Here is a 14,574-nt window from a genome sequence, read left to right as displayed (position 1 = left end):
ATTTTCAGTATTTTGATTAAATGCCTAAATACACCCTGGGATGACACATGATTAGGTAACATTTTTTCAATTAAAAAAGAAGCAAAGCTGAGAATGAGGGGTTAACGTGTAAGTTAACGTGCAGGTAAGGAGATGACTTAGTGTAAGTCAACAGAGCACTTGTGATCACTACTTCTAGCTATTAAATTCTTTACCTTATAAAAATGATAAACTGGAATGTCGAATATCTCGGTGATGAAGGGGAAGTTTCCAGGCGGGTTGTAGGTGAAGATAATGATCTCGAGGCAACACGCCAGCAGAGACCTGTGGAACACATCCTGCTCCAGAATTGCCTGCAAGAGAGTCGCACATTTTAATACTTAATGTACAGTGTAACTATAGAATAGTAAAATGCTTTCGATTCTGCCTCAACAGCAAGATCATCAGGCTTATAAAAAGATCTTTTTTTATAAAAGACAGAACAGAATCCAAACAAGACATCTTTAATCATTAAAGGTTTCATACATCATTGTGTTTGCAAACACAGATGAGTTCCTGTACTGTTTTTTTTTTCTCCCATTGAGGTGTGTGTACAGGCTACTTTTTAGAGATGTTTTTTTCCCCCCCTTATTTTAAATACCTGTCTGCTCTATAACTGGGTATTTTTTTGTAGATCCAACTTTAAAATCAAGGTAAAATTGGATTAGTTTTCCTTACAGATAAATCGGTGTCCCCCAGTCTCTTCTTCTCTTGCTCGATGACCAACTCCAAGACCTTGTAGTACAGCACCTCAGCACGACGGAAATGTTTGCTGGCAACATCTGCAGGAATTGGACACAGAAACAATATTGTCAAACGCGATCAAAGAATTCTGTTCTTGATCTTAAGAGGTACAACAGTTCAGTAGCTTGTGTGGATTTGTGTGCTGCCGTGGCTACAGCACTTGTGCAAGTAAATCAGTTCAAGTTAACTTAGGAATCCCTCTCCTGCTGCACCGCCTGGTGAATGCAGAGCAGGGTAACTTCTTACTGAACCCAGGAGCGATGGAAACACCATATATAAGAACAAACTTTAAATTGCTATAATCTAATAAACACATTTCAAGTTCAGAAAATAGATTGTTTGGAAAGTATTCCTATATGGATCCCACTTGCACTGTGCAACAGAGAACACTGAAGCGACTGTGTTGACTAGAACAACCACAAAGCAACTAAGTCTCTATTAACAAACAAAAAGGACAAGAGCATCTTCCTAATTTTTAATCCGTCTTCATGTGCTTCACAAATCTTGACAGCTTTGCAAATAATACTTTGTGTTTATACTGGCAGGGTTTTAATAATATCTGTACTAACCCTTCTTTCTGTGTCAGCCAAAACCGCTGGAGGACTTGTAACGACTACAGTTGGGCAGATTTTGCGTGGCTGACAAATGCTGTAGTTGAGAGAAAAGCAGTGCCCTTCAGGGTGCTTTTCTTTGCCCTTCTGTAGAACCAAAAGTATCCTCACATTCCAGTACTTTAAGCTAAGCCTGGTTATAAAATGGTATGCATGGTTAGAATTTGCCCTGCCTTAGGAACAGCAGGAAAAGACAAAAGTCATGGAAAATACTCTTGTCCTAAAGCATAACCCGTAAATAAAACTGTAAGTTACTTAAAAGTGATAAACGTGTTTACAGGTATTTTAATTCTTATCTGTAGAAGTAAGATGCTTCTCACCTTTGGAAAAATGACTGAATTCTCCTTCAGCCTGCGTGCTCTGGCAGTATATTTCATGCATTTCTTTCACTCTGTTTGCAATGGACTGAGAAGGATCTCTGGAACATGACCTGAAAATAAAAACTACAGATTTTCAACAGTCTATTCCTACTAAGATCAAAAAATTTAAAAATCTACAACTATTCTTATCCTATGATTAGAGCATGAAATTATAACTCTCTTGGACAGCAATACGAGCACACCCATATGTGCCTGTGTATGGACTGTAAAATGTCCTCAGCATATTCTTGTTATTATTATTATTATTCCTGTATATATTGTAGTAAACATGCACATCTTTTCATGGTCAGGGATAAACAACATTTTCCACATGATTCAAAAGTTGTTTGAAAAACACATTGTACCTGAGGCAACAGTTTATCTTACATAGAGAATAGATTTTATTTTTAATTTCCTACAGCATAATATGTCTTGCTGGGTAGGGAAATTTGCTAAGTAGGAAGAAGGAAATGATTTAAAATGTTATATTAGCGGTTTGCTGTTAGAGAAGCTCAGAACTGTTTGGTTTAAAATGCTGTATGTTCTTACAGCCATCAATCTCTTACGGATAAAGGTGTCTAAATAAAGAGAACAGAGTCTTTTGAAATGTAAATGTCTCTCTGGGTCTGATTTTACTCCATTTTCCTCACATTTGAAATGACACTGTTTAGCATTAACAGTTTTGATTAAAACTATTTTAAAAATAGAATTATTTGCTCACCTGAATACCAAACTTACCTGAGTATTTGCTCCAGGTTTTCACTGGGGGCATTTTTCAGTCCTGCCAGCATCGTATGAAGGCGGCTCAGACTGTACGTTGCTATGGAAACAGGTGTCACGTATGGGTTGCTCTCTTTAATATACTTGCGGCCAGTAAGTGGGGTTGTAATCCTAAGTGATTTGGACTGAAAAGACAAAAAATAAGCATATATGACTGTACATTATTATGAAAATTTTAACCAGCAGAATTCTTACCCGGTGTTACGATACATGCCTGGAAATAATGGCTAAGAATCAAACAGCCCAAAGGAGCTTGTGTCTCAGATAGGAGCCAGCAATGAAAGATTTCTCTGTGCCACTGGGATATCTGTATGAAATTGCGCTATACAAACACAGAGAGGATGTGACCTTGCACCAAAAGGCAGAGACTGGCACACAAGTGTGAACCTACCAGGCCTGTCTAAAACAAACCAAACCCAAACCCCCCAGCAGCGCCGTCCCTCACGTACCAAGGGCAGCTGGAGCTCGCCAGAGCGTGCGCTGAGCCAGGCTTTCCTAGGACCAAGTTTAACACCACAAAAAGTTCCCTTGAATCTAACAGCCACCATTTTAATTTGTTTGCATCAGGTTACATCATCACATCAAAATAATTTAACATCAAAGATGCTCTTTCAACCAGGGTACAACAAAACCAGTGCATCTCCTCAGTGCCCGGCCCAGCTCCCAGCACTCCTCCCATTTTTCACACACACTTCCCCCGTGTTTTGTTTGTCTCTGTACTGGACAGGAGCGATGGTTCCCCCAGCCCTGCTGCTTCATCCCAAAAAGAAAACCTGCAATTTACACACCCAGGCCTACGCCAGCAAAACATGGTGGTTGATTAATGCTCTAAGCAGATCAGAAGCAAAGAATTAACAATTTGCACTGATTTTGCAGATAAAGTTATTTTGATCTTTCCTCTGAAGAACATTGAAGGCCATTAACCAGCTCACTCTAGAAAAAGATCACATCGCTGTTCTAGGGATCTAGACTGTTCCACCCTTCCGCTCTCTGTAATCTAATTGTACTAATGCAGCTTATATCCTCCTTTCTTTGCCTGTCTTGTGCCCTTCCTCCTTTAAGACAGCTTTTCCATCTTCAGGAACATTTTGTTGCTCTACAATCACAGGTATATATGTCTGCATTCAAAGCCAATGCCTGTTTTTGAAAAGCTCCTCTAGACACTTTATGATTCTGAACCGCGTAGTGTTCTTTATCCTCTCAAAGACCATATTCTGTGCTATTTTATTGGCCATATAAAAAGACATATCTACGTATCATGCTTTTAGGCAAGCAAGGTGAAAACCATTACCTGGTGATTTAACTGAAACTCTAACCAGATGTAATATTAACACCTGGAGCACATCTGTTAAAAGGAAACAATAAACCACACAGAGCAAAGTGCTGAGTGGCTCTGAATACGTTAAACACAAAACTCTGCGTGTGGGGCAGAGCTGTGAGGGGCGGGGAAGCCACACGGGTGGGCCCAGAGGCCCCAGCAGCTGCAGAACTGCCCGTTCTGCTGCGCTTGGAAACCCTCACAGAAACCTTTACCCAAAGGTACCTCTTTAGGTAACTACCAAAATAGCGTCTATTCTGAATTTAAACAATGAAAACCCAAATATTCGGAGAAATATCGGAGGAAAAAGCCAAAACAACAACAACAAAAACCCCCACAAAAACAAACACACACAGAAAACCCAACAAAGTAAACAATATCAATTCTCAATCAGTTACAAGCTGTAACTCAGCTGTGCTGTGCACACTCCCAGATCACCTGGAGAAATCAAGACAGCAATATTTTAGTAGCCGCTTCTCTTCATCAGCCACAGACTAACTCTGTATAAAACCAGCAGCACAGACGACGTCACACCCACCTTGTCAAAGTGCTGCTGCAGATTGTGCTTCACTTGTACGCGTTCGGCTGTTTCCATTCCTGAAGTTGTATTTAAGCACCGCGTGAGAGTCCCAATTTCTTCATCTGCGTCCTCCCCGAGAAATATTCGCTCATCGAGGTTTCCTACTGACAAGACGTACTCCTCGTAGGCCTTGTTGATGGCTTTGCTGCAGCAGAAAAGACAAATGTAAACCCCTCTTTATTTAGACAGTGCTCTGTTCACCTGCCATCTAAATGAACACAGTTCTGGCCTCTTGGAGTCCCCAGTTTATTTTAACCTTGCCTGAAGCACTGGAGCTGCTTTAAAATCTACAATATCTCAAAACACGGCAGTGCCGAGGACACTATTTTTCCATTATATCTGATGGGTTGCTATTTAGTATAACTGCAGGAAGAACATAACACTAAGAACTCATTTTTGGCTGGAAACTCCTCAAAACTTACACAGCATCACATCATCTCAAGCTAAGTTTACCATTTTCGAACCATTTAAAGGAAAATAAGTCCTACTCTAAGCATCTCTAGGTTTATAAAGAAAAAAATACCATAAAGCCTGGTTTTTCTCTCCCACTTCCCACTCAGTGTGCTCCCACACCTTTTTCATGCTGACACTTGAGTTATATACAAGAGAAATATACAAAAAAATTAAAGTAGGCACCAAAGAACACCATCCTGGGGAATCATTCCTCTTTCATACGTATCTCAGACTGCACCACCTCAAAGAGCAGGAATTGAAAGGCAATGTAAAATATGAATATTAATAAATACATAAGCCAGCCAGCCCGTATTCCCAGTAAGATGCAGATAACAAGGCAAGTGCCATTATGCCACACTTCAGAGGGCCACTAGTGCAAAGCAAACCACGAGCATTGTGACTCACAAGCTGTCTCCAAAGTTCCCAGGATCCAGAAAGCCAGTCAGATTTTCATCTTTTCCTTTCAAAAGCTGCAAGACAGACAGTTAAAAACAAAGTTAAGAACACAGGACAGATATTTCAGGCCTTACAAAAGCTTTGGAAATAACAAGTAAGGAGAAATTTTTCTACATTACAGATTTCTTGACCAACCTTTTTGTCGAAAAGTTTCCGAATGTACGGCTTCCAAAAATGTTCCTTTATGCCTTTTGCTTCTAAAACTAATCCATAATGTAATGAACACAGTTTTTCAATGATGCAGGGAGGATCAGATGATACTTTGTAATCCTTACTATGGAAGTCTTCAGGTAAGCCTACAATTAAGAACACAATATTATTTACTTTTGCAAATCCGTATCCTGTCTTCTTATTAAATTCTATTCTGTGTTGTCTAGGTAGTGTGAAGTTAAAATGGTGAAATAATTAGTTCTCTTGAAAGAATTATTAATTATACAACACCCACTCAATCTGCCAATGTTATCAAAACTCAATCTTGAGTAGAGACTTAAAAAAATATTTAGTGATAAATATTTAAAAAACAGTTCTAATAGAAAACCAATCAAATGCTCGTGAACTATAAAATTTATTGAAGTAAATTTGAGACAATTGTCCCAGTTCTCATCTGAACCACTATGAAGTAAATGCGAATGCTGCACAGCACTGAAAATGAAGTGCGAGCCTGGAAAGCATGGTGTCGGAAATGCGATGGAAACTTCTCCCAAGTCATTTGTATTTGTGGTTATCAAGTCCATTACACGTGTCCATTCTCTTCAGAGAGAGAACAGCAACAATCCAGAAAGGAGAGAGAAAGCACCCAGTTGTCGCTCTCGGATCTGAGCAGAGGATCTTTCCAAACTGGTGCCCCTCGGGCACCCTCCGGTCTGATGTGGCCAGAGATGACTGTGCCATCAGGTGCTCTTCCACTCACATTAAAATGTATTTAACTGAAATTTTTACTTGGAAATTCCTTCAATGGTATTTCCATAGTAAATTACATTCTTGACTTACTATATTACTGACAAAATTCAGCAGTCTGTTATTATACATTAATAGAAACCTGACTCTGTAGTCTGACATAGAAAATATTGATTCCCACATATTTGAAATCAATACTATTAAATTTATTCTCTTCCACATAGATTCATCCTAATTTCAGTAGTCTTAGAAGTCCTTGCAGGCTTTGGATAAAAGTAGATAGTTTTTTACAATGTACCTTTAAAATTCGGATTCAGAAGTTCTTTACGGTTCGGACACTGGAGAGCGTTTCCATACACCAGATCCAAAGCACATAACAAGAGATGGTAGGAATTGACCAAGTCATCGCTGATCATAGGAAAATTACCTATTGGAAAGACATAAGAGATTAATTGAAATTAGCATTGATTTAAAATCATTTTAACCAATAAACTGTTGAGATTTGTATTACAATAAACAATGGAGCCTTGGAAACACAGACTCTGGTAACTACAAATATCTGGATAGAAACACAGGTAGTAAAACACACACACTAAAATGTGGAGAATGTAACAGTAAAATATGTTTTCAGGAACAGCAGCAGCTGTGTAGGAACTCAAATACATTGTGCTGTTCTGAAAAGAAACCCTACAAAAGGCTGATAAAGGGGTGCTGCAGACTCCCTCATCCACAGCGGTCGGGTTACTCAGCACATCGATCACTTGGAGCAGCACCAAGTGCACAGTGCAAACGCCCTCAAGGAGGGTTTATTACCGCGGCTCTGGCAGCACAGGTCCCTGTCTGCCCCTTACATCCTCACTCCATCTGCCAGAGGCACAACTTTGTTCTAAGGTCATGAAGAAGAAGGGGTGTGAAGGGAAGAGCGGGTTCCGACGGACCCTCCCTTCCCCGTTCTGCATCCCTGTGAGGTGTTGCAAAGAACTTGAAGTTTTGCTCGGCCAGGCCCAAGTGCTCAGATGCCCCAGAAAACACAAGCGCTGCTCTCTGCTCCAGCTCCCCCGTTCTCCAGGACGGATCTATGTGCAACTCAGAGTCCGGAGATCCTTTTTCTTTTCCAATCTGTTCTCTTTACAAAACTCTTGTTGTAGGCATGATCATCACAAACAGTAATAAATTTAACTCTTTTGTAAAGCACAAGAGAAATAAAGTTAAAATGTGTCTCTCTGATCTGGTTTACAATGTAGCTTTAGTTCATACACTTCTAAAGTGTTTTTAGTTACCACCTTCCTGTACAAAAGAATCCCTGTAACCTCTTTTATCACCTTTCACAAAGATGATATTCAGATTAATTACTCTTTACTGAACTCATTTAGGTTTATGACATACATTTAAAGGAATAGCCATAGCTAAAAGCAGTCTTGTAAACTAAACTATACCGTTAATACCATAAATAACAATTCCATGAATTTATATGCACAGTGTGATTTTCTATCACTCTATTTTTTTTTCCAGATAAGCTCCAAATCACTCAGCCGAGCCCATTCTAAAGAACAGGTTTGTCTCCTTGAAGAAAACTGTCATATAGTAATAAACTCACTCAGAGCACATCAAAATGTAGATATTATTAACATTTTTTTCTAAATCATGCTGTTACTTTTCTACCAGTAACATACCAGCTTGTTCAAGTTTATATTCAATTTCCTGATTCCATGTTTGTTAAAAGAAGAATAATTTCAATGCAGATAATTGGAACAAATAAAGAAGCCTACATTAAGTGTGTATTAACTGTACACATTTATCAGTTATTTCGAAATCATTAAAGGTTCGCAGCAATGAAAGTGCTGAATACAATAGCAAAATGTTAATCAATACAAATCTTAAAGAAGTAACTCTCGTAACGTAAGTTTACTTTCACACCCATGAAGTCTAGCACGGCAATCGTTACTGTCAGCACAGTCAAAACTAAATCTAATTTTCAGTACCAGTAGTCCCATACAAATGATTTGTCAATAGCATTTCAAACAGTAGCTTATTGCTCCCATTCACCGCCTAGTAGCAGACAATAAAAATCAGTTATCTCAGTGTGGTAGAAGGATATTTTTTCCTTTCCATTTTAAAGAAATAAAGTCAAGCTAGAGGGTTTAAAGATAAATTCTTACAAGCGCTATGCAAGAACTGCAGTGTCGCCAGACAAAGCCGCTGTCTTTGCAGCGCACACTGAGGCTACGAGCACGAGCTGCCCCGGCAGTGATGTCAGCGACAAGCTCCAACCTGCCACTGCTGTGCGGTTGCCATGATGAGGATTACTTGCCACCCTCAAAACACAGTGAACACAGCTTCACAGGAATATTTAATGCCTTAAATGGCCAACATTATCTTACATTTTTGTGCTGCCACACTTTAATAAATCTACCACTAGTCACGTCCTAATTTTCGGTTTACAATTACTGAAAATCTTCCTTTTTCCTGTAAAACTAAATTGGCTATGGTATCACCTTGGTAATTTCTGCAAATTTAACTTGTATATCTGAAACTACTCACCAATTAACATGTAGTTAATTTATGATGTAGTTACTCAAACGTATTAACCAATAACTTAGCAATAGGAAGATTCGTAAAGTTCCTTTGCACGATGCCAACTGTCCAATCTACCTATAGAGGTGAGGATTTTATAGAAAGAAAAATGTATGATTTGTTCAGACTGACCTATTTACTCTCTGGGCTGCCTGACTGTGCTAGAGAAGCAGAGTACTGACTGCCTGGAGATAAAGTTCAGTACTAACTCTCCTCAGTGGAACATAAATCCTGCTGAAATCCTCTACTATTGCTATGAACTTTAAGGCTGCACTTACAAAAAAGATCATATACACATTGGAATATACTGTCTGTCGATTGCATTATTTCTACAGAAGTGTATTAAGAGAGGAACCCCTTATGTGTTCTAAAGGAATATGAGTCTTCAAGATAGTCAGCCATTCATATATATATGAACACACATGCTACGTACGCAATGCAGGACAAACTGCAGATGGTTATTTGATGCAGTTGCCTTGTGCTCATTATTTAACGAGGTTGGAGGCACAAAGGCTGTCAAAAGAATCAGAACACTATCTGTGATACTAGCGCAAAAGTATTCACACCTAGGGTTTTATGATAGATTTTTACTAGATTATAGGATCAAATTTATTAAACATTTTCAGCGTTGCTGGAAACTTACACCTTATGTTAACTACAATAACGTCTAAATATGAATTCACTAAAATTCTAAGCTGCTTTTTCCCTTGGAATTTCAGCATAAATCTCCACGATACTGGAAACTTTATAAAACTATTCCACATAAAAGCTACCAAAGTATTTGGGCATACAGCTTACCTTAGAAGTGTGGCAAGACACACAGCTGGGGAAACCCTGCAGCTATTCAGCATTAGGGACTGACATAACACAAACCCAAGTTTGCAGTATTGAATCCCTTTCAAATCTCTTACCTTTTGCATGAACAAACAGCACCCAACAAAACTGGAAAACTTCAGTCACAGTGCACGGTTGCCGTCTTTTGGGGAAAAACAGCAGGAAGGCACACGATAAGCTCAATGAATTAATATTGATAGAACATCATACAACATTCAATCATTCTAAAAGAAAATGAAGATTTACTGCAGTGCAGCCAAAGCTGTCCATACTCAATGGTTTTCCTAAATCTCTTTCCTACTTTGAAGTTTCTGGCTAGTAAGTTTGGTCTCTGTTCTTGGTAACAGAAAAATCCATTGCATAGAACACAGCTCATCCTTCATCAGGTTATGTGAAGAATGGTTTCAAATGTCAAAATTGATATAGATTTGACACAAAAAATAGGAAGTATCATCTTCCAACTTAACCTTCAAAATGATTTCACACCTTGCCATCCAAGCTAATCAACTAGCAGGGTTTGCTCTTCTTAACAAAGAAATGTATTTGCAGTACATATTTATTTCCACATTATATGCAAATATTAATCTCAGTACGTAATTCTATCTATAGTCCAATTCCAATTTACTCACCATTTGCATTATCCAACAAAATAATTTAGGTACAACCCTCTCTTTTACTATAGATTCAAATAGATTTGGTTACAAATGTCACCAAGTTATGGTAGCAAGAACATAGAGAGGGGAAAAAAATAGAAAAATGAAAAAGCCAAAAATCTCACAAAGAAATAGCCTGTAAATATTAGAAAAAGTAAAATATAATCATAATATTAATAATAATAATAATAAAGCAAACAAACCACAACAGCAACCAAAAATGACACCTCATAGTAGTGTCAATTAAAGAAATAATGAGTGGGAATAAATCAATCTCTGCTAACTGCCATGAGAAATCACAAGCCACGTTTCTTAGTGCTGGCACAGACAAAATCTTGTTGAGACCAGTATAACCAGAAAAGGCCAGCACATAATTTTCCTAGCATTCCTAATAAGAACAATAACAATGAAATAAAGCTTTTACTGTAAAGTAAAATATCCAGAACTGTGTCTACGAATCGAATGATGGGATTAAAAAATTACTGCAGGTAAAGACAGACAAACCAACCCTGATCCTATAATGAACTACCAGGAAAATACAGTCAAAATTACAACTAAACCAGCTGAGCAACTTCATTCTATTTTTGTGAACAGTCATACTCTAAAATCACTCCATTAATAACAGAAAGGTACCTCTGTTTTCTTCCTCTCTGTTGCCGAGGTTGATCTTCTTGAGGATATCTGAAAATGTCCTGAAAAATGGGCTCATACTTCTTAAAAATGACTGCAGAAACAGTAAAGTTTCTCTCTAATCTCTCAGTTCTTTCTCTGAATTGTGAGGGTAGATTTGCCATGTCTTCCCATTTTTTCATCTTGTTAAAAAACTCAATCAAGCTGAAAAAAAAATGAACAGGTTAGATCGGAAAAGTGGTGGGTTGTGGGGGTTTTGTGTCTATGTGTGTGTGGGTTTGTTGTTGTGTGTCTTCTTGTTTTTTCTGGAGGGAGGTTTATGTGGCTCTTCTTGTTGTTTGTCTTCTATTTTTTTTTCCCTGTGAAATATACCATGTATTTTACTTATTTACAACAAAAGTGCAATTTCTGCTTCCCAATCCACAGATAAAATAGTGGCATGGCAAATATGACAAGGTACTCACAGCCACTCCTTCACCCATAAAAAGGATGAGCTCAGACAGCTCACAGAGTATTTTTATATCCTTGGTTGATGACCCTGTTAACTACAGGTTCTTAATTCTAGGCTTTTCCTCCCAGAGACACGATCAGCTCCAACATTTAGATTACATTAAAATCAGATTTCCTTCATTTTTTTTTTTTTGCATAATTTATTAACTTAAATAAAACAAACTCTGAGTTCTACAATGCTAAGATTCTCCAAAGTATGAGAACGCCCTAAGTTTCACTAAATTTTGCTTCATGAATTTGGTTTTAATTTATTTTTCACTCCTTTATCTACACTCACTTTTTCAATGTTACTTATCTTTGATAGCACAGACAACAGAAACTATTTATCCACATTCTGTTCCCTGAATTTCTGATCTGGGAAAAAACAAACCCATAGGTTTAAAAGGAACACTTTTGTATTGTTGAAACCAATAGCAATGCTCCAACAGTAAAGGAGATGGGGAGAAAAACCGCAGAAGAACTTTTTTCTTCCCCCCAGCCTATGAAATTGTTACAAAACAATCAGATTGCTAACAAATAAAGTCAAGATTTTCAGGAAGCTTTTCTTCATGACTTTATGGACATAAACATTTGACACAAATTTGTTTATCAGATTATGAAACTAAAGTAATGACACAAAGAACATGGGAAAAGCTAAGTTCCCTTACAAACAAAACAAAACACTGTATTTTCACAGACAAATAAAAATGGTTTCTCATGTGAGAAGTTCACACTTTGCACACTCTTCAAAACCAGACAGTTATTCAGCGACTGGTTTCTTTCTCTTTTGAGAAGAAAGGCAATCTCTGACTTTCGAAAACCAGTGTTTTACACCATAGTAATGACCAAATGGAACTGTCCTACTTCTGTGGCAATGAGCTATAACACAGATACTGATGATACAAATTCTGTCTTTAAAAGCAGGAAACAAGACATTTAGCCTTTGTGCTCAATTTCTAAATTTCACAGGCTGATATGCAGTTTCTCAGATTTTGCAAGCCTTGACAAATTAGCAAAAAGAAAAGTTACCTTTGTTCAGAACAACGCAAAATTCTTGTTAAGGACACATAATTTCCCTCAGTTGTCCCTTTGCTCACAGTTGGAACTGATTTTCTGCAAGCCACGTACAAGGCACACGCCAGCCAGTGCAGATCATTGCCCTGTGAAGTAAAACATCCGGCATCTGAAGGACTTCATGGAAAACAAAAGCACACTTTTTCAGCCATGCGCCCAACACCAAGAAACAGGATAGAACTGGGCCCTAAACTCACCAAGTCCAACTGGTGACAAAGTCGATTCCTTGTTTCAAAGTTCTGCTGAGCTACTTTGTGTTTTTAATTACAAGAAAACCAGGTGTTAAACAGATACTTCACAGCAAACTGTGTCAAGGCTGAAATTACAGTTACCTGTATGAATTTAATGTTTGACCCAAAGTTTAACAATATATTTTTAGTGTTACTCTTTGCAATAACATTTTGTACTGACTTGGTGTTACAAGAAAAAAAAAAACCCAAACATACAGGTTGTTGCTATCAGAACATTCTCCTGCCCTCAACAGTGAGAGCAGAAAAAACATAGTTTCCATTTTTCTCTGTTTTATGGAACAGCACAATTACTTAATGTGAAACCTGAAGAAAATCTTTCAAATCTTATTACCCCTCTTTCATTAAAACACAGAATATCAGGGGTTGGAAGGGCCCTGGAAAGCTCATCCAGTGCAATCCCCGCATGGAGCAGGAACACCCAGATGAGGTTACACAGGAAGGTGTCCAGGCGGGTTGGAATGTCTGCACAGAAGGAGACTCCACAACCCCCTGGGCAGCCTGGGCCAGGCTCTGCCACCCTCACCCCCAACAAGTTTCTTCTCGTATTCAAGTGGAACCTCCTGTGTTCCAGTTTGGACCCATTGCCCCTTGTCCCGTCACTGGTTGTCACTAGAAGAGCCTGGCTCCATCCTGCTGACACTCCCCCTTTCCATATCGATAAACATTAATGAGGTCACCCCTCAGTCTCCTCTTCTCCAAGCTAAAAACATTTGAGTTTTGTTGTGTTTTGTGTGGGTTTGTTGTTGCTGTTGTTGTTTAATAGGAAGAAAATAGCACAAAACGGGGGCCCAGCACACTGGACCGGGTTCTGTGCACCGGCGCACCTGTGCGGGTGCGGGCAGGGCGCCCCCGCAGCGCTCCGGGCCCGGCGGGACCAGCCGCCCGTATCTCCGCACGGCTGTGGAACAGGAAACCCCGAATAACCCGATAACTCCAGACACACAAACGGGCGTTTCCATAAGCGCCGCCTTCGTCTTCTAAAAAGCCACCGGTAAAAGACACCGTTCAAAACAAGGCGAGTGCGTCATTTTATGTCACCGCTTTAAAGAAGGACGGTACAAAGCCCACAACGCCTTTAAACACCCGCGAAGTTCTGTGCCACGTTCACGCAAACCCCTATTTATTATAATTTATTATAAATGCGCTGAAGGCACCTACGAGGGCAACTCGGTGTGACCCGGGGGTGACGATCTGACGGCTGCAGCCGGACGGGCGGGAGCAGAAAGACCGCGGCGACACGGCCGCTTTTATTTTTATTATAGTTTTATTTTTGCGGCCGCCGGCACCGGGGGTCACGGTTCCGGGCCGCCCTGGAGCCGCGCGGCCCCGCGGGCCAAGGCCGCGGTCGAGGGGGGGGCTGGGGAGCGTCCCTCGCGGTGCCCCCGCGGCTGAGGCGCCGGCCCGGGCCGGGCGGGGCGAGGGCGGCCGGGCCCAACGTGCCCCCGCTCGGCTGCAGCTGCCGCCCGGCGTGAGGGAGAGGCCGCCGCGCCCCAAGGGCCGTCCCCTTCCCTCCCCCAGCTTAACCCTCCCCGTCCCGCCGCGCTGCCCGCCCGGGGCCGCCGCCTCAGCGCGGCCGCTCCCCCGGCCCCGCCGCCCCTCCCTCCCTCCCTCACCTCCAGGGTGTAGTTGCGCTTCATGCTCTGGTAGCTGAGCCAGGCCTCGGAGCGGGCGCGCTCGTCCATGTTCAGGCTGCTGCAGAGCTCCTCGTAGCGCTGCCGGGTGTCCCCGTCCTCAGGCGGCGGGGAGGGCGCGGGGGGCGCGGCGCCCCCGGCCCCCGGCTCGGCGGGCTCGTCCTCCTCCTCGCCCGGCATCCCGCACCCCGGCGCTAGGGGGCAGCGCCGCCCGCCGCTCAC

At 40.7% G+C, this 14,574-nt stretch overlaps 1 protein-coding gene across 2 annotated transcripts in view; it reads right to left on the bottom strand.

The window, feature by feature from the left end:
* Positions 1–14,574, bottom strand: part of RBL2 (RB transcriptional corepressor like 2) — a 22,574-nt gene extending 8,000 nt beyond the window's left edge. For both annotated transcript variants that reach the window (XR_013922672.1, XM_080351791.1), the window contains exons 1-12: positions 14,335–14,574; positions 12,426–12,556; positions 10,911–11,111; positions 9,702–9,766; positions 6,515–6,643; positions 5,455–5,615; positions 5,269–5,333; positions 4,369–4,555; positions 2,471–2,637; positions 1,694–1,803; positions 697–800; positions 195–332 (exon numbers count right to left, since the gene is read on the bottom strand). Coding sequence is in view for 1 of the 2 variants with exons in the window: in XM_080351791.1 (XP_080207917.1) it covers positions 195–332; positions 697–800; positions 1,694–1,803; positions 2,471–2,637; positions 4,369–4,555; positions 5,269–5,333; positions 5,455–5,615; positions 6,515–6,643; positions 9,702–9,766; positions 10,911–11,111; positions 12,426–12,556; positions 14,335–14,532 (1,656 nt within the window). In the remaining variant the exon portion in view is untranslated. The remainder of the gene's footprint in view (positions 1–194; positions 333–696; positions 801–1,693; positions 1,804–2,470; positions 2,638–4,368; positions 4,556–5,268; positions 5,334–5,454; positions 5,616–6,514; positions 6,644–9,701; positions 9,767–10,910; positions 11,112–12,425; positions 12,557–14,334) is intronic.

This window comes from Nesoenas mayeri (assembly GCF_963082525.1).
Source record: "Nesoenas mayeri genome assembly, chromosome: 12".
NCBI classification, from domain to species: domain Eukaryota; kingdom Metazoa; phylum Chordata; class Aves; order Columbiformes; family Columbidae; genus Nesoenas; species Nesoenas mayeri.
This window is presented reverse-complemented; position numbering and strand designations above follow the sequence as displayed.